This window comes from Lepidochelys kempii, chromosome 1, assembly GCF_965140265.1.
Source record: "Lepidochelys kempii isolate rLepKem1 chromosome 1, rLepKem1.hap2, whole genome shotgun sequence".
Taxonomy (NCBI): domain Eukaryota; kingdom Metazoa; phylum Chordata; order Testudines; family Cheloniidae; genus Lepidochelys; species Lepidochelys kempii.
In genome coordinates this window covers 336,018,284-336,038,812 of record NC_133256.1, presented here as the reverse complement: position 1 = coordinate 336,038,812, position 20,529 = coordinate 336,018,284, and the positions used below count along the sequence as shown (strand labels likewise).

The following is a 20,529-nucleotide window of genomic DNA, read 5'->3' as shown; positions in this document are numbered from 1 at the left end:
CAACCTGAGTTTCTCTGGGGACCATGAACCCTCTGCTGGCCTGAGCTCTGTTGTGTGAGAACCGGGGATGACTTATGGTTTCAGGTGGCAAACTTGGTAATGTTGGTTAAATTTGCCTAATGTTTTGGGGTTCATAAACCAGAAACCCAAAGAGGTGTGAACCAAAACAAGATCACTACATTTGTTATTTGTAGGGTGGCAGTGGCCCAGAGCTCAAGTCCCAGAACAAGGCCCAACTATGCTAGGTGTTGTACAATCACAGAACAAGATGGTGATCTCTCTGCCCCAAATAGCTTACAATCGAATATCAGATTGTACCAACCCCGTGAATAAAACCACACAGATTTTGACACAGCTGCAATTTATCACATTGTCCCTGATTCAATGTCCTGCCCCAGTTCCACTTAAGGCAGGAATGGAGGGATGGGAGCAAAGGTGGCTTTCTGCTGTCTTTGTGTCTCCTTGTATTCTGGGATGTGAGGGAGCTTGCCTGGCTCTGGGCATAAATTACAGCAGTAACAGTTCCCCTAAGGGCCACTGCATCAGCCAAGAATAGCTGGAGCACAATGGCACTCTGGCCACCCCTAATCTCATAGGCTTGGTCTCCATGCCAGCTCCGTGCCATCTAGGAAAGCCCATAGACTAGGCTGATTAGCAGATCTCCTCTCCACGGAGTACTTTACAGGTCCTTCACACTGCTGAAGTGGCCTAAGGGATTGTAGGGCAACTGAAATCCAACGCAAAGGGTTTCTAACTGTGGCTATAGGATATCTTGCCCCTTTTTTGCATGGCGTGAGCCAGCGTTATGTTTTCCATTGTTGAGTAGATCTACATGTAGAGTACGGAAAACCTGATGTCATCCAGGACAGGCATCCAGTTGGACAAGGGACATTGTTCTGATGGGCAAGTTCCCCTGGGAACCCAGTTGATTGCACAACTGGCTCCATGCTTGGGCTGTCAGCACAGTGGTTAAAATGCACACAGAATAAAAACACTGGAATTCTCAAAAAAAAATTCTGATTAGAGAAGAGATTATTTTAAATTATTATATATCGGTAGTGACTTCATGTTCACTTGAGCTCTGCTTGGGAAAGTGTCATGGGAAAAAAATGCAAGTACATTACATTTTGCTCTTCGTCCTGATCTGACCAGGCTCGATTAGTTCATTCCAGGACAAGAGGTTAAGGACAAGAGACCTCTCTATGCTAGGGCTTCTTGGCCTCCCCTGCCAGCAATCAGGAAAAGCACACACTACATGAACAGTCAGTAAGGAACCAGAGCAACAAAGGATCTTCCCAGCGTAGCATGACTTCGGGGCTAATCCTGCAGTCCCGGATTGGGCAAAACTCCCACTGACCTCGGTCAGCGTTTAAGCATATGTCTACATGGGAGTTGGAAGGTGTCATTTCCAGCTCAAACAGACTTATTCATGCTGGCTTTGATTGAGCTAGCGCGCTTAAAATACACATTTTGCTGCAGTGACGCGAGCGGTGGGACAGCCTAATTGCCTATGTACATACTTACGGTCTTGGGCAGAATTGCACTTGGGGCGCCTAGCCTGACCACAGCCGCGCATCTCGTTTTAGCAAGCTAGCGTGGGTATGTCTTCTCCAACTGGAAACGACATCTTCCAGCTCCAATGTTAGACATACCCAAACTAAAGATTGCAGGCTGAGGACCTGTGGCCTAATGTGGTTGCCCCATCTCAAAAAAGATGAATTGGAAAAGATTCAGAAGAGGGCAACAAAAATGATTAGGGGTATGGAAGACTTCCATAGGAGGAGAGATTAATAAGACTGGGGCTTTTCAGCTTGGAAAAGAGACGACTAAGGGGGATATGATAGAGGTCTATAAAATCATGACTGGTGCGGAGAAAGTAAATAAGGAAGTGTTATTTACTCCTTCTAATAACACAAGAACTAGGGATCACCAAATGAAATAAATAGGCAGCAGGTTTAAAACAAAAGGAAATATTTCTTCACACAACTCACAGTCAGTCTGTGGAACTCCTTTCCAGAGCATGTTGTGAAGACCAAGACTATAACAAGGTTCAAATAAGAACTAGATACATTCATGGAGGATAGGTCCATCAATGGCTATTAGCCAGGATGGGCAGGGTTGGTGTCCCTAGCCTCTGTTTGCCAGAAGCTGGGAATGGGTGACAGGGCATGGATCACTTGATGATTCCCTGTTCCGTTAATTTCGTCTGGGGTACCTGGCATTGGCCACTGTCAGAAGACAGGATACTGGGCTAGTTGGACCTTTGGTCTGACCCAGTAAGGACCTTCTTATGTTCTTATGACTAGTGATTTGGGATACCTCTATTTCTGGGTGCTCACCTTGAGTTACCTGAACAGGTCCTGATTTTTTCAGAAAGGGCTGAGCACTCCTCTTCTCAAAACAAGGTATGCTGGGGGCATCTCAGGCAGGCTACCCAAAATTATGCCTATGGATTTGGACTTTGCTCACAGAATTCTGGGGGGAGGGAAAGCAGTTGCAGCGGACGCTTTTTAGATAGCATAGAAATAATAGGCGCTGTAGGGAGAGTTCAGAGGGCTCATTAGATTCTCTCCCCCTCTCTTTCTTTACAGGTAAAATGGATACAGCCTGTCTACATCACTGGTTTTAATTTTTCTGCTCTTTCCCTTCAGACTAAACATCAGAAAATAGGCCACAGTAAATGTCTTAGATTATTATTAGCATAATAAAAAAGAAGTTCAAGATGCTTGGGAATGAAAAGGATTCAGAGGTTAGTGCTGGCTGCAACACAATGCCTGGCCAGCAGATCTCACTGTGATGCTTTAAGGAGGCAGGGTCAGATCTGCTGCTGGCGCGCCAATCAGTTTCTCCTTCCACTGACTTCAACGGAGTGACGCCAGTTTAGGATCCGGCTCAAGACAGTTTAAAAAGCTCACTCGAACACAATTGACTGAAACCACGGGAACCGGGCCTTGGATCCAAATTAAGGTCTTTAAAAATAAAAGAAATAAGTGAAAAAGAAATCAACGTCCTCTGTCTTTATTGCTGTTCTTGGCAAGGATCCCCCCACTTGCAACAGCGGTGAATCATTTCCCCAGGAAGCTGCTGTCATTGGTACATTGGAAAGTTTACAGGAGGACACAGGATTACAGCAGAGCCCCCTGGGAAAAGGGGAGGTTTCCAACCATTCTGGTGGAAATACTGAAAAACAGAGACCCTCCCAATCCCGAGTGTGGTTTCCATCAGGAGCCGGGTGGGGAGGTATTCAAAGGGAGGCACTGTGGGGTAGGAGCCCTGAATTTTAATCCTGGCTCTGACATGCCTACGCTGTGTGGCCATGGGCAGCTCTCCACGGGACTATCCCCGGCCTGCCAAATGGGAATGATGATATTTCCTGACTGTCCTTCCCAGGAGTGCGGTGAGGATTAGTGTCTGCAGAGCGCCTCAAATGCAGGAAACTTGATATATTATGAGGAACCATTTTCAATTGTGACCTAGAATTGAAAAGCCTCCCTCCTGCAATGGCCTGTCAATCATTAGGCCAAGAGAGATTTTCTTTCAAAAATTGTTCACTCCAGTCCCTGCCTGCTAACACCAGAAGTTGCTCTAAGCCAGGGTGCTCAATAGGTCTGGTAAGAAGAGGCTGCTTTTGAAATGCTTGCAACTTGATTTCCCTTATGGAAAAAAAACGCATTACACTTTCAAGTGGTGCAAATGCACAATGATATGGGCCCTCCTGATCAATCTGGGTTGTTTTACCCCCCCACCTTGGGATGCATCAAGATCCATTAATGGAAGACTGGGGAGAAAGCAGCTTGTGATTCTTCTCATCTAACTTCCCAAGTCTTCGCAATGCATGTGTGTATAATACTGTGAGCCTCCGCAACTCTCACAGGGACAACATGCAACCACTCGTTTAGAGTCGAGACAACATGGCTAAGAAATGTGCAGAAGGAAGGCCAGCCAATGAAAGATGTTGGGGAGTTTGCTCAGAAAGGAGAAGCAAATCTGCCAGCTTCTCATGGATCATTCCAAAGGGAACATTCTGAACTTGTGCTCTTTGTCTGAGCCACTCAAAACACTTACAGTGAATCAAATCCCACAACATCCATTTGAGGTGGGAGGCGGTAGGGAATTGTTATGTCTATAATATATGCAGAGAGGTTGCGGCTCCAACAGTCACTAATTTGGGGGGCCCAATTCAGGACAGGTCTTGTCCTGATTTTCAGAGGGGCTGAGCACCCAGATCTCCAATGGCATCAATGGGACCTGCAAGCTCTCAGCACCTCTAAAAATCAGGCACCCAAAAGTGGAGGCATCCCAAAGTAGTGGCCACTTTATAGAAACGTTGGCCCAAGATCACATAGTGGAAAATAGGACACAGGTTCCTTACCCACAGGGCCTGATTCTCTATTGCTCCATTCCTTGCACAGTTCTTGTCATCAGTACAAAAGGAGGGCAATACACTCGACACTGATCTGGCAGCCTTCGACATTCACTTTGCATGAATGCAAACAGGGCCGGCACTAGGGTTTTTGCTGCCCCAAGCAAAAAAAATGTTTGGCCGTGCCCCTTTTTGGCCAGAATGCTGTCCCTGGAAATGTGCCGCCTCCGGAAATGTGCCTATAGGCGCCCACTCTGCGGGTGCTCCGGGGATGGAGCACCCCTGGGGAAAAATTGGTGGGTGCTCTGCACCCACTGGCAGCTCCCCGCCCTGCCCCGCACCCCAACTCACCTCCGCTCCGCCTCCTCTCCTCAGCACACTGCTGCAGCTCCGCTTCTCCTTCCTCCCAGGCTTGCCGCGAAACAGCTGTTTTGCATGACAAGCCTGGGAGGGAGGGGGAAGAAGCGGAGCAGCAGCGCACACAGGGGAGGAGGCGGAACGGAGGTGAGCTGGGGCAGGGAGCGGTTCCTCTGCCCCCCCCCCCCCCGAGGGTTACTTCCTGCAGGCCTCCCATGTCCCTCCCCCACAGCTCATCTCTGCTCCGCCTCCTCCCCTGAGCGCAGTGCCACTCTGCTTCTCCCCCCTCCAGGCTTGCTGTGCGAAACAAGCCTGGGAGGGAGGAGTGGAAATGCGGCACGCCCAGGGGAGGAGGCAGGGCCGGGGATTTGGGGAAGGGGCAGAGTTGGGGCAGGGCCGGTGGGGGAGGGGGCGAGCACCCACTGGTGCCAGGTAAAGTTGGCGCCTATGAATGTGCTGCCCCTGGAAATGTGCCACCCCAAGCATGTGCTTGCTCTGCTGGTGCCTAGAGCCGGTCCTGAATGTAAATGCCATGACAAGGTGCGAGGCAATCTAAAATTAGGCTCCTTGCGCCCTGCTCTCACCACTAGACACACATTCTCAATGCTGTGCTACATTTTACTAGCCTGATAAGCTATAACCTATACAGGATGGGGTACAGACCCCAGCAGGGGTGGTCAGAGAGCTGAACAACTGCTGCATTCACTCCCTTGGTTAAAATGATTTTTAGTCCGAGAATAAATAAAGCCCTGTTGCTGTTAAATCAAGAAACGACACTACAAGGTCACCTTTTGCAGCCATGTGGATTGAGTGGTTCTGAAAGGAGGACCTCTACTAAGGTGTTAATATGAGGTACTGCTTTGGGAAATGCTGACCTAGCAAGGATGTAAACTACAACACCCTTCCTAGAAGAGTTTCTCTTTGCAAAAAAGTGTAGCTTGTTCTCTACCCCATCAGTGGGCTGGAGGCAGGGAGGGCATTCCCAAACACTGCGGTTGAGCTGACAAGAGACAAGAACGTACTTACTTAGCAACCACCTGTTCTAAAGAAGATCATAACTGGTACTTGTGTTGTATGGAAATCTCAAAAGGTCAGACCCTTCCTCCATACCATAACTGCATGAATTGCAGGGTCCCTGTCCTTATTTATTGTTTCACAAGGAGTTTACCTAATATTCGACGACGCAAAAATCTGCTGAGAAAATAGATACAGCTTTTCCGGTCCCACTGAAGCCCGAGTTTGCTTTTACAGAACGGCTGTTGGAAACTTAGACAAGGTTAAACTTCATTTAAGAGACTTGCTTACTTATTTCAAATCGTGCACAACCCTAATTACACCTTCTAAATATACTCCAAAAGTACAGCTGGGTTGCAGAGTGCGTTCGCGTGACTAAACAACATCGTTTGTAGCCCATTATCTTTTCAAAAGCTTTTCATCCAATATCTTTGGGATGCGGAGACTAATTGCATTCTTTGCCTTGTGTAAATTAGAGAGTTTGATACATGTAGAGGCGGTACAAGCAAGACAAAATATGGTACAAAAGTTGCACATTTCCATCTGCCAGTGCACTGTAAAGACCACCACCATTTCAGTGATTATCTATATGGTCAGGCATGTAGGGTCAGATCCAGTGCCCATTACAGAAGTTTAGAATAGCACATGACAGGATGGGTGCATTGATTGCATGGTATTATATTTTTGAACATCCAAAATTTATCACTTGGGGGCTTATTTAAATGTATTTCAAGGTAAATTTCAGTCACAGACATCGAATTTCTTAAAACCAACAAGCAAAACAACAAAAAAAAACCCCAACCAACCAAAAAAAACAGATGAAAGAAGAGGCCAAATCTCTGATACCAATGGAAATTGATGAGCTATCTAGCCAGCATAGCCTCTCTCAAGGCATCGCTTCTGCTTCTGAGGCCAAAACCGGAGTTGGTGCAAACATCACTAATATAATGGAAGTGCCTCCACTTGGCCACCGATGCATAAAGATGAAAAATAATGGAGGGGGAAATAATTAGTCATATGTTTTTATACCCCCCCCCGCAAAAAAAAAAAAAGGCTGAGTGAAGTTTTGGATTCAGTTCTTATTTTATCCAAACCTGTGTGCCCCTCCTTGGATGCTCATTAAAAAAAGACGGGCTGTACAGTATCCCAGCATGAAGGAAGAAGGAGTATCTAAGAAAATAAGAAGTAGAAAAAAACACATAATCACACTTAATAACACTCAAAGGTCAGTGGGAACTAGAGTGATCCAGGTGGGGGCTTTCAAAACCAGTTGTGGGTTTATGTAATGCATGCACCGCAGATGGACCAGGCCTGGTTCTGAATTTGGACTAAAATATAGAGCAGTCTGGAGGCTTGTGAGTAAGTCCAATCTTTTAAATACACAACCCAAAGCACCTCTGTACTGATCTTCACAATCAATCACTATCCCTACAGGAAGTAGTCTTCATATGAAAGAGGACCTCTGGGTGACTTCCCTGACATGTTAGTTTATGTCTCTGGGACTCAGGGTGGTACTTGATGGTAGCCAGGTAACATGCTACCCAACTGTAATGCAAGAGCTTTGTGCTGGTATTGGAGATGTATAAGGAACGTGCATGGTAGTATCATATTGATAGCTAGCACTATGAGCCTTTTAATTAGGCTTATTAGCAGGGATGAGCAAATAAGTGCATAAAAAGTAAGAGCCATCCCCTGGCTCCTTCCTCCAAGCCTTTGCCCTTTTTTAGAATTGAATTTTTACCAAATCTCTTTTCAGGACATGAAGTATTCAGATAATTTTTCACCCCAACCCCTACTTTGCTACATGTCTTTGTACTTCTGGATTCCAGCCAAGGTTTGGACTAGAAGTACCAAATTGCAATGAGAAAGGCTTTTCATTTTCTGATCAATATGAGATGCTGAAGTCCCAGAAATTGCACAGAAAAGCTTCTTGTCATGAGTTCTCCAGCCTTGAAAGATTTGGATAATTCAGTTAAACTTCATTGTGGGGAGGCCTATCTGAGTAGAACCCCAAAACTGATCTCTATGCGGTTCGCCCATCACTATTTATTTAGCTGATGCTGCTCTCTAACCTCTTGTGTTATTAACTTGCCTACCTTTTAGGAGGAATAAATCAGGAACAGTTCCTGATCTCTTTCACAGAGAAGCCTATTTTGATTTGTTACAGCTCTTGGAAGTATCACAAAATAGAATGTTTTTCAACTAACCATTGGTGATCCACTCATTTGGATATCTAGGCATAGGTCGAATTAAACCAGTTGCTCTAAAATTCTCATGCACAAGTCAGAAAAAATAAACATCAGATTAAACAGATACAACTGATGCTTCAGCAACCGTAAGTGGTGTTCATATCAGAGCACTATACTGGTGGCAGTTTTAATCGGCTAATCCTCCCCCTCAGTTTCCTTCGATACACAATTATTTGTCACCTAATGCTAGTGAATAATTCATTGCAAATAATGCATGTCACAAAATACTGCATTTTTTCATCTACCCAGGTATATATACACCATACTCCTCACCTTCAGATCCGAGCACCTTGCAAGAAAAGACTACTGAAGTTCATAGCCACCAGATTCTCTCTCTTGTTCCAGGCAGCTCCTCCACTGAATTACCCCAAAAATCATTAGTTCTCCCCATTATTTGAACAGCTCTATTGCAAAGAGGTATCACTGTCACCCAGGCAGTCTATTGGACTGGTGAAAATCACAAGAGGCACATTTTCAACACATTTCACAGGAGACGCTCAGGCAAAGCCCTCTAAATACGCAAAGGGCTTGATGCGTGATGTTTTGAAAATTTGCGTTTAAGTGACTTCAGCTATGATCTGGAAGGATCAGCTTCTCTCTAGGGGAATTTGCTTTGTAGTGGGTCCTGCTCAGTTGCTGACACCATTACTCACCTATACTGTATGAAAGAGTTTTACAACCGAGCAGCACGGCCCCGCAAGAATTCCACAAAAACCATCCCATCTTTTACACTTGGGTAGGCTCCTACTGCAGCTCCTGGTACCAAAGTTTGTGTGATGCGGTATCCACCGTACACAAGGCCTGAAGGGGTAAATCAGGCCAATTAACCTTAGGCTGCACCTGGAGGAAACCCAGGGAGTGCTAGGACTTACTGCTAATGAAGTTCAGCTGGGCGGGATCTATAAAGAGAGGAAGTTAGTAGGCTGCAAGGGGGGAAACCTGCAGTCATACTCCCAGATACAAGGGGGAAGAATAGGAAGCGGTCCAGGGAAGGAGCAGTTGAGGTCTGGGAGAGTAAAAGCCCACAGTTGCTGGGTTGAGGGTCCCTGGACCGGAACCCAGTGTAGATGGTGGGCCCGGGTTCCCCTACAAGTCACTGCTGGAGTGACACACTAGGGATAAAAAGAAAAGGCGTACTTGTGCCACAAGTACTCCTTTTCTTTTTGCGAATACAGACTAACACGGCTGTTACTCTGAAACACTAGGGATAGGCCATTTTGGGCCGGCTGGAAGCAGTCTGGAAGCAGACTTTGATGATACCCTGGAAGGGGGGAGAACTTTAATGTTATTTAGCTGGAGGGCTAAGCCATGAAGAGGAAAGAGCTGCAGCTCCCGGTGCATGAGAGACCACAGAATAACTGAGGGAAATGACAGGCTGGGTAACAGCAGGAAGGCGTGTCGGACCAGGCAACAGAGCTAAGTCCCCAGATGAGCCACAAGGAGGCACCACTGAGCGGTTAGTAGAGCAGAACCCATCCTAGGTTACCTTCTGCTTTGCTCCAGAATCCATGCTGGAAGACGTTTAAATAACAAAACAAGTGTTGTGAATTATGTTTTGTCTAGCAGAAAAAAGAAAGAACCAGTCAGTGGACCAGGAGAGTAATATTTCCAGCAGATTGTACAAGAGCAGCATATATTGGGGACAAGAGTGTATGGCTGCAATCACTTAAAGGAAAATGAGTAATAAATACAATATTCTTTCTCCAAAAGCAAAGGTCACAATAAGCTAGTGGAATAGCGTGGGAAAAACTGTCATGGAGTTAGCCTGTGACGCGAAGGCTGAATCTCATCTGCCCCGAGAGCTCTCTCTTCTCAAGAGAAATTTATTTATAGAAGGAACGAGGCCTCCTCCAGCATTCTAATGTATTTGAAGTTTGTGATAACGTGGGAGCTTATGCTGACTTGTCTCTGCAGTTTCATTGCTGTCTGCTTTTAATAGTAATAAATATCCACTTAAGGATTTATCTTTGTGTGGTTATGTTTTAACGACTACGCATGGATGTACATTTGGAATGGAAGCATCATAGACATTGCACCAAATCCTGCAGTTGGTTACAGGGATGTAAATCTGGAAGGACATCAGTGGAGTTGCTGCTGATTTACATCTGTGTTATCAACAACAGAGTTCTGGCCTGTGGCTCAGCGGCACCTTGCTGCAGTCTAAATTCTTAGCTTATCCTTCTCAGCAGCTGCAAAATGGAAAGGGTCAAGAAATCAGGCTGATAATAGGCTGACCAGAATAAAATGCCAATAGGGCTAGATCCTCAACTGGCATAATTCAGCATAGCACTCTTGACTTCCACTGAAATCTGTGGAACTACATTGATTTACACCAGCTGAGGACCAGGAGTTAAGAAGCATGGATGCAAACTGTCGCATCTCATTTAAAATCACTTTTCCAGCAACGTCTGTTTGATTGACTTCATTTCTTACAGTCTTGAAGTATTTCATATATGAAACCCTTCATTTAACCTTGAGTCTGCCTTTCCTTTTTTTCCCCACAGCCTCTGTAGTGCCACCCCTTCAAGGTCTGAACGAATAGGAGGTGGCAGACTTTGCTATGGTTGCGTGCATTGCTTTCTTCGCTGGCTTTCTGTCTTAAGGCTTGTGCATGTGTTGAGCAAGATTCCAGCAACTGGAAAACAGCTGATGAAGCCTTGAAATGAGGAATCAACATGTGCTCTTAAACAGCTCCTTGCAACGATGGAAACAGAAACTTCATTGCAACAGGCATGTCTGTTTAGACATTAACAACACTCCACAGATCTTCCTCTCGCACCCGGCCAATGTACATAATCTTATATGAATAGTATCCTCTGCCATTAACTATGTATATTATGTTGTTAACCACTAGATATAAGGCTTGTGGGGAAAACAAAATGTCCAAGAGAGAAGGAGTAAGGCACTGGATTTGATTCAGGAGATCTGGTCTCATCTCCCAGCTCAGACACAGACTTCTGCATGACCCGAGGCAAGGTGCTTAGTCTCTCTGTCTCAGCTCCCCATTAGTAAAATAGGGCACCTTTCTCCCAACCTTAATCTGTTTAATCTATTTGGAGTGTAAACTCTTTGAGGCAGGATCCATCTCTTCCTATGTGTCTGTGCAACACGTAGCAGAATGGTGCCTTAATTTTGGTTGTTGGCCTCTGAGAATTATTGTAACACAGACAACAATGCTGACTTGAGATGCAGACAGTAGATGAAAGAAGAGGTATGAGCTGTTGCAAACATGTTCCTTCTCAGAATATTCATTTTATTTATGCTCTACCTGATCACTAACCTGTATTATGGGTGCGGCTACATCCTTTGATTGAAAAAAAAAAACAAACCAACCAATCTCGGATTACACAGTGGGGATGAGCGAAATAAACCGTTTTCATTCATTTGAAAATACCTACAGCTGAGGCTGATCCTAAGCTTGTACACGTAAAGAGAGCCATCAGAAGTCGTATTCCACACTACCACCAGTGCTCACTCTTCCTTTATATAAATACATGATGTGGTTTCAGAGAGCTCCTCGAAGCCAGCAGACAACCTAAGAAGCGGTATTAGCATTGATGTTGCCTCGTACATTCATATTAGTGTCGCTACAGAGAACAGTGAAAAGTGAGCTAGGAGAGGCGCTTAAATAAGTCACGTTGAGCTGTGCTGCAGATGAGTTATGACCCTCAGCCTCACTTGTGGACAGTTATGATTTATGCACTACAGAATGTCTCACTCCCGACCATTATGTATATTCTCTCGTCATGTATGTACACCCATGTGCGAGATATACTATGGACACATACATGTGTGTACTGTACCCTATAAGGTGAATAGTATGTTCCAGTTGTTACCACGTAATTAGCTATTATTAAGCTCCTTACACTTACTTTCAAGGCTCCTCACCTCTCTGCCCCCTCTACTTGTCCGCTTTTGTTGCTCCCAGACCCTTCCGCTCGACCAGCAATGCCGACCTTGTCCACCTGTTTGCCAGCTTCTCATGAAGACATCTCTGCATCTTCTTCCACAATGCCCTTCCACCCAGAGTCCCTGCACTGATCTGTAAGGCCATATCCTTCTTCAGATCCTTCCCCAAGACACAACATGGCCACAAAGCCTAGGAGTCATTAGCCAAGTAATGAGGCTGGGTTCCATGTTTATATATTTAAATGGCACGGGCATGTAGATAAACGGTCCATATCTATTGTATCCCTCTCCCCTCCACCTTCTTGCCTAAGGCCTTGTCTGTCATAGCCCTTTCTCTGCCACACTGGGGCTGCTTAGATCGTGACTCAGGCTATAGTGAGAAGAGCAATGGCTACTTGCCCAATACTCTACTTGTGCTTTAGAGTAAGTGCTCAATGCTCCCTACTGTGAGTAGGTAAGGAGGAGGTGGAGTGGGAGAAGCCCTGGCTGATGATAGTGTTGGAGAGAGGAGCCAGGCGACTCTCCCATCTGGCAAGAGGTTTCTGCTGAGAAATCTCTAGGCTCAGAAGTCTCTATGAGCATAAAGACTTCAGCACAATAAAAAGTCCCAAAGGATAATGAAACAAACAGGCTCAGATACTCTCCTGCACTCAGCCCCAGACCTGCACTGCTACGAACTGCAGTGCTCACGAGAGCAGCCCAGGGGCTGCTCTAACTTTTGGCAGCTGTGGGGCCCATATGCCACCTGAGCATAGCTGGAGCATACCACACTCTGGCCACACCTCCTCCCTGCCCCAGGACTGAGTGTGGCAGTTGGTGCAGGGCTGAGTATGTCAGCTGAGAGCTCACCTGTGCTGGGAGAATTAGCAATTATTTCAAGTGGAAGAGAATTTTAAAGCAGTGCCTGAGTTTTTGGCTTCAGGCAATGCACACATTCTTGTAATCCCGACCATGAAGTCACTAGACACTTCATGTGTCATGTGACTGGGTTCAGGAAATAAAGTTCATGCTCCTGCGAGTCACACCCCCCTTATTACAAATCTCAGGAGCTGGAGGATAGGTCTGGTCTGCAAAAAAACCCTCTGTGGCAGCAATCTCAGGTGTCTACAGACATGGGCTTGCATGGCTCAAAATAGCAGTCAAGACGATCCATGGGACTAGCGAGGGGGGTGGGTCTCAGAGCCCAAGCAGGAATGTCTACCCTGCTACTCTAGCCTCATAGCACAAGCCTGAGTCTATCGACCCAGGCTCTAAGACTTGCTGCTGTGGTTGTTGGGTTTCTTTGCTGTGTAGATGGTATTTATCTCTGGGAATCTTTCCCTGCTGTTGCTGCAAGATGATCCATGTAGGTGGACTCTTACCACCGTGCAGAGCCCTAATGAAACCAAAGGGGGCTGACGAATGCACAAGGATCACATTGCAGAATCAGGGCCTATTTCTATGAGTGTACATATGTAGACAGGAATACTCTACATTTTATCCTATGTAACTACTATATATAAAGAGGTTATTGGTTTTTATTATGTATTTATTAATTATTACTATTATTAGTAGTATTAGGATAGCAATGGCTTGTAGGAGCCCCAATCCTGGTGCAGAACCTCTCTGTGCTAGGTGCTGTACAAACACAGAACAAAAAGACAGTCCCTGCCCCAAAGACCGAGACGACCTGACCCAGTAATTCTTAAGTGAGTAGTCCTTACTCACACACGTAGGCCCATTGACTCCATTAGGAATCGAGGGTCTTTCAGCAATTCCCAGCATCAGGACTTTAATTTGTCAAAGCCCAAATTTAACTAGGGTGACATCTTTGAATACATTATAAGCAAACAGGACCAGCTTATCAGGGGAGCTTTTCACCTTCCGATCATATAGACAAGGCAGACTTATAAAGGTGTCACAATTCATTAATCAGTTACGAATTATGTTCCTCTAGTCTTAATCATGCTCTGCAAGAGCCAAGCCACAAAAAAGCCACGAGTATGCAAAGTGTGCTTGCGTACGTTAACTGAGGGAGATCTAAGTGCTGTAAGATGTATTGGCCTGGGTAGGTATTGTGCACACACCAAGAGTAGTCTCTATCTCCCTCAGGCAACACAGCACTTCCATCTGAACTCCCAAGTCTTCTGGGTTTTGGACAGTTCACAGTGGGGTTAATCCATGATTTAAAGGCAGCCTTTAGCTTTCATTAGCTCACACACATATCTGTCCTCTTTGGTTTCCACAAGTGCGATGTTATCAGTCAGCCAAGAGGCTTGTTTTTACTACAGCCATTTTATCATCTCTGTGATTCCTCAAAGCTAAGGGGATCTCATTCCCCTGGCTCAAAGCACCACAGCTGTCCTTTCAGGAAATTAGCAATGCAATTATGATGCTGGCCCTATTGTATTAAAAAAATCAAATGATAGCCAGTGTCTTCAGAGCCATTGAGGCATGCTGTTAAAACCACTAAAAACACCTTCACTTTTCCATCTTCTGTCACTTTGTTGTGCACGGTCACAGAGTGCCAGGTTTCAGAGTAACAGCCGTGTTAGTCTGTATTCGCAAAAAGAAAAGGAGTACTTGTGGCACCTTAGAGACTAACCAATTTATTTGAGCATGAGCTTTCGTGAGCTACAGCTCACTTCATCGGATGCATACCGTGGAAACTGCAGCAGACTTTATATACACACACAGAATATGAAACAATACCTCCTCCCACCCCACTGTCCTGCTGGTCACAGAGTGAAACCTCTTTCCTGAAGCTAAGAGCACAGGGAGGCTCCAAGAAACAACTTTGGATGCCTTCCTTAACAAGCACTTGCATACCTGACACTTTCGCAGTGACCTGCTCCCTCTGTTCCTCACCGCCACACATTGGAAACAGGAAACTTCCCACCCTCGCCATCTGATTTACCCAGGGATGTTTATGTGTGTGTTATCACATCGCCATCACTAGTACCGATTACTGCAATGCCATCATTGTATAGTGCACATTAATGCAGTTTACTAGTGTGCATCATATAACCCCCATGAGTGCTAATTAACTTTTATACATCACTGCTAGTGCTGGTTATTATGCTGCATTATCATATAGCATCTACTCGTATTGATTCCTGCTATACATCATCATACAGCTCCAGCTAATATGGATTACCAGACATCCTATAGACCTCACTAGTACGGATTACTATCCTGCATTCTCACAGTCTCTGACCAGTACTGAGTACTAGGAATTATCCTATAGATGCCATTAGCATGGATTACTACCATGAATTACCATGAAGTCTGACTAGTATTGATTACTACACATTATCCTATAGCTCCTACTAGCACTGATTACTATCATACATTAACATATAGTCTCTGACTTGTACTAATTACTATACATCATCAAATAGGTCTCACTACTACTGACTTCTACACATTATCACACAGCCCCCACTGGTACTGATTACTAATAGTTAAAAGATTATACAATGGGACCATCTCCATTTTCTGGGGCATTTACTTAGTACAAAGAAATCATAGCTTACCCTTTCCACACTGTGTCTTCTCAGTGATCCATATGGTATTTTGAACAAAAGTCTTCGGGTCCTACCGGGAGTCACAGCTGTCTGCACTACCATAGTGCAGAGCTCAGAGAGTGAGTGAGTGAGTGTGTGTTCAGAGCAGAGAGAAGCTTCCTTTGAAATAACTTACAGTCTCCTGCAGATTTCCCAAATATCAAATAGCTGAGTGGGTTTTTATTTTAGACCATGTGAGTCAAGATGTGGCTTGTTTTGAAGGAAGGAAAAAAAAAATCCCTGCAACCTTAACATGTTTTAAGCAGCATATCTTTAGCTTCCTTCTGTTTCACTCAGTGTAGTTTGCTCAGCTGGATTGCTGTGCCAGAGAGGTGGAAGAATTAAGCTTCTGGGGAGAATGTTCTAAAAATGTCAACCTCGCTTCTTGTAGCTACAGATGGTAACCAGGTCAGTTGTCTAATCAAAGCTCTATCAGACTTCTTATACATTTCATCACGTGATGGCAGACCCCTCTGGTTTGCTGTACAGTAGATCACATGTTCACCTTAAAAAGAATATCTGGTGTATCACCATCTGGTGCAGAGATTAACGTTAAATCCTACATTCTGATATTACTCTCTTCTAGACATAGGGGAGCACATACAGAGTAATTGGACTTTAAAGGATTCTCCAATCTGCTCAGTTAATACCCCACCCCCCGACTGTATATTATATCTAGCACGTATATATTATGTGTATGAATACAGTGCACATTTATATACACACACTCTATAACTATACATGCACACATATACCAGTGGAAACATATAAAGTTATATGCCTATTTTTAGAAGTGTCTGCTACTTTCACCAGTACTAAAACAATAAGTTAACTGGACTTTACTGTAACACATTCTGTACAGAAGCAGAGTCTTAGTGTGTACTTCTGCTTTCTCTTGGAATCCAACTGTACAGTAGAAGAGGATCACATTTTCTTTTACAGAAGATAAAAGAGGTTTGAGGATTACCCGTTCTTTTCATTCCCTCTGAGGCACCTGGCATTGGCCACTGTCAGAAGACAGGATACTGGGCTAGATGGACCTTTGTTCTGACCCCGTATGGCCACTCTTATGTTGAAAGAATATCCATCATTTTACTGGTACAGAGGTGATTTGAGCTTTGGCAAATTTCTTTCAATTTCTGCAAACACCATGAAATGCCCCAAAGCAAATATATGTGATTTAACAATTGCTTTTAAGGTCTATTCTGTTATTTTCACGTTCTGTTACAGGTACTGGGATGGATCTGCTTCTGAGTTAACCTGTGCAAATTGAGAGTCACTCCACCAACTCCACGCTGGTTTTTTTATTTCACGTGGTCTACTACAGCAGAATTTGGCTCACTGTTCTTTCTTTAAGATCAGTCCAGTTTTGGCCAGATCTCTGATAAGCTTCAGAGATTAATCTCTTCTCCTACAGATAGTGCTCAATTGAATGTCTTACTTCTTTTGTTTGTGTTTTTGGTTCACGTCTAAAAGCCCAAAAGAAGGTATTGGGAATGTGGCCTTCAGCACACCATTTATAACAGAGAAAAGAATGTATCTGTCCAGCATATGTGCATGCATTATAAGGCAGTAAAAAAAGAAAAAGCAGCAGCTTAATGTGGGAAATTCCAAATATTAAAAACAATCAGCCTTTGTTCCTAATTAGTTCCATATGTGTGTTGCCAAATAGAGAGAGAGAGACAGGAAAAGATGGAAATGTCTTAAGCATGGCTGACTGATATAGATTCTTTCTAGAGACTAGGGATAGGGTTACAGGTTATGACTCAATTTTTTTTTTTTAAGTATTTTTTTCATGACAATTAAAAATCTCTCTCCAATGCTAACCACTCCCTGTTTGAACCAAACATTAAAGGCCAGATGCTGTTCTTGTTGACACCAAAAACTGGGGAGTCACTCCCCTGACATCAATAGTATTTCTTCCGATTTACACCAGTCTAATAGGACTGGCAATCTGGCCCACTGGAAATTTTGTCTGACTAGGGATGAGTCATGTCTGAGCCAGAACCTCAGGCATTAGACCATAAAATGTACAGCAGGGCTAGCAGAGATCTCTCCAGTAATCTAATTTAAGGACCTGGGTTCTCAGGGTTCCGGCCTACATCATTTCCATTATGCCTTCCCCAATTTCTTCTCACATTTCTGCAGCGAGGGTGTAACGATATCCCTGGATGAGTCATTGCAAGTGACTGGACCCAAGGGCTACTCTACAAGCAAGAGTCTTTATGACCTGAGCTGGTGGACCAGCTCCATTAACTCAGTAGCAGCAGACTCAGACTCTCAATAGGGTCTAGCCACTAGGGTCAAAGAGTCCCACTCAGAGCTGGCAGTATGGGTGGGCAACCGCCCAGGGCGCCATGGTCAGGAGGCAAGGAGTGGGGCGGGCCAGGAACTGAGGCCATGGAAGGGAGCTTGGAACAATGGCAAGGGGCAGGTAGCGGGGGTCAGGGGCAGTGATAGACGACACCCACCGCCCTGTAAGCTACTGCAGGGCTGGCACAAGCAGGCACCCTGTATGCCCAATGACCACAATGGGCCTGATTCTTCTCTCACTTACAATGCTGCAAATCAGGAGCAGTTCCACTGGTGTCAATGGAGTTACGCTAAATGGGAGGAGAATCTGGCCATCTGCCTTAATTCTCTTAATTTCTCTCTCCTCCTTTCCCCACCGCCCCTCCCTTCCCCATGTCCATGTTCACGTTGCGCCGTCGAACCCACAACAGCAAAGTGGCTTTGAAATTGGGAAAAATGGGTTCCCCTCCTACCATGGGTCAGATCCCCCCCCATAGAACAGCCCAGAGCAGATGGCCAGGTGGGAGGAGAACTCCATGGGCTCCTTCCCCACACAGGGGGTGGGGGTTTGTTGCCTAAACGTTGTGGATTTAGGGGAATTTGCCCTAGATGCAGCGCCTTCAGCATGTCCCGTCCCATCCCATCCACCTCCCTGGCAGTGGGGTTTTGTGAGCGTGTGCGGGTAATGTGCTGCATAAGAGACTCTGTTGACAAGCTAAGGCACTCTCAGTAGAGTTGGTGAGATGGAACTATGTCTCCTCAACCCACCCCCTTCTTCCCCATTGGTTGGGGGATGGTTGACTAGCAGCAGCTGACATCCCCATAAGGGGAGATCCCCATTCGGAAGCTCCCTCTGATCCCAGATCCGTGGGTCAGTCAGATACCTCGTCTACCACACGGGTAAAGTTGTTCTAACTGTTAAGAACCTTTTCCTTCATGTCTAGCCTAAAACTTAGAGAGAAACAGAGTGGTAAAACAGAGTGGGACAATCAAATCAAATCCAAACTCTGCTCCAACGGAGCATCTTGACCTGGCTCACCACAAGACCCACAACAGAGACACGAGGTATTTACTAACTGCTGAAAGGGGAAACTGTTTAATCAGACAGAGGCTCTCCAGCGCTAATTGCACGCTGCCAGGAAACAGTGGTTTGTGGTAATGACGCATCACAGAGAATTACATTCTTATCTATTACTAGATCAGACTTGACATCTTTTTGTCCTTAATGAAAAGGGGAAAGAAAATAATTTACTGATGCAAAATGCATGGGTGTGTGTTATATCTGAAACACGAGAGTCACATTTCAGGTCAATAAATGCCCAGTGGAGATGAGGAAATGGACAGTAGCAAAGGCACTGGCATAAATTGAAACATAATGTGCTGTGTTGGTGCACTGTCAGTAACAGCTCCATTTGGTAAAACTATCCCGAGTAAAATAATTAAAAGGCCTGATTTTCAGAAGTGTTACGCACGTGATGGGGTGTTTACCTCAGGTGGGTTATGAAAGGCTTAATACGGGCCTGAAATTATAAAGGGGACTGTCGCAGGGCCAGTACACCCTGTCCTCCTGGGGGTGGGGAAAGGGTGGGATAGGCCCACAGTTAAAGACAATAGGACTCCCCTGGACCGCAGGGAAGTGCAGCCCAATGGCCAAAGTCAGTAGGGCTTCCCTTGCTGCAGGGAAGCATGGTCTAATAGTCAGAGTTAGTGGGGCTCTCCTGGCTGCAGCGAAGCACAGCCTAATCACCAGAGTCAACAGGACTCTCCTGAACTGCCGGGAAATGTAGGCCAATGGCCAGGGTCAGTAGGGGCCCCCCTGGCTGCAGGGAAACATGACCTAATGGCCAAAGTCAGTAGGGCTCCCCTTGGCTCTGGGAAGCACAACCTAATGGCCAGAGCCAGTAAGAGGTGGTTCAGTGGGCCACCCCCACAAAGGGGGCAGCCAGGTAGGGGGACCTGGACCTTCCATGCTCCACCAGGTCCCAACCCAGGGCCCTGGTAGTGGCAAATGGGTTCACCACTAAGTTGCCAGGCAAGCCGCCCGCATCATGCTGACTGCTGCCGGGGCACTGGCTAGTCCCTCTCTGGGCTACTTCCTACCATGACTTAAGTTCTGCAGTTGAAGTTGGGGTGCCTTCGGAGTCTCTGGACTCCTCAGAAGTTGAGTGCAATCTCCCAGGAGCATCCACAAGTACATGAGCCCCTGCCTGAGCCTGTGTCTCATGCAGTCTGGAATCTTGGCTGGAGCTGGTGAGATGCATCCTTCCTACTGACTGAGCTGGGCTGCTCCCTTTTATACTGCAGCAGCAGCTGGAGCGTGCCCAGCAGGGTTGGGCCAGGGGCGTGGCTTCTGCTGCTAAGAGCGCCACTTTAACCCCTTCCGCTCCAGTGTGGGGCCAGTACACCCCATCACAAGGATTCTTAGCCCAGGAGCAAAATCAGCAAGGATCTTATGGAAAATCATACTTCTAACTTGGGCTTAGCAGGGGGAAAGAAAGTAACTCCCATGCACTTAGCTTTGCCAGTCTTTTATAAGGGGAACGTACAACGGTTGCTGTAATGTGGGTGTGGAGGGGGGGAAAGGAGGGAGGGAGCCCCCTTTGCCATTTAAATCTCCTGCACAGGAGGCAGCCATGAGTTGACTGTCGAGATTGCATGAGTGTAGGGGAGGGGCCTCTGGCTGTGCCAGCAGTGCTGAATGACCAGAAGGAGGCACTGCTGGGTGGAGTCAGTGTCCTGGCCCCGCCCATCTTGGTGAGAACATGTCACACGTAGCATGTGTTGTGAGGAGGTGTATAAA

The 20,529-nt window shown here is 45.8% G+C and overlaps 1 protein-coding gene across 4 annotated transcripts in view; it reads right to left on the bottom strand.

Moving 5' to 3' along the window:
• Positions 1–20,529, bottom strand: part of FRMD4A (FERM domain containing 4A) — a 573,140-nt gene that overhangs the window by 286,398 nt on the left and 266,213 nt on the right. For 2 of the 4 annotated variants that reach the window (XM_073328712.1, XM_073328718.1), the window contains exon 1: positions 15,408–15,584. The exons of the other annotated variants lie outside the window; for them this stretch is intronic. In XM_073328712.1, the coding sequence (XP_073184813.1) occupies positions 15,408–15,500 (93 nt within the window). In that variant the 5' untranslated portion in view covers positions 15,501–15,584. Of the gene's footprint in view, positions 1–15,407; positions 15,585–20,529 lie in introns of those variants that run through there. 4 annotated transcript variants of the gene reach the window in all.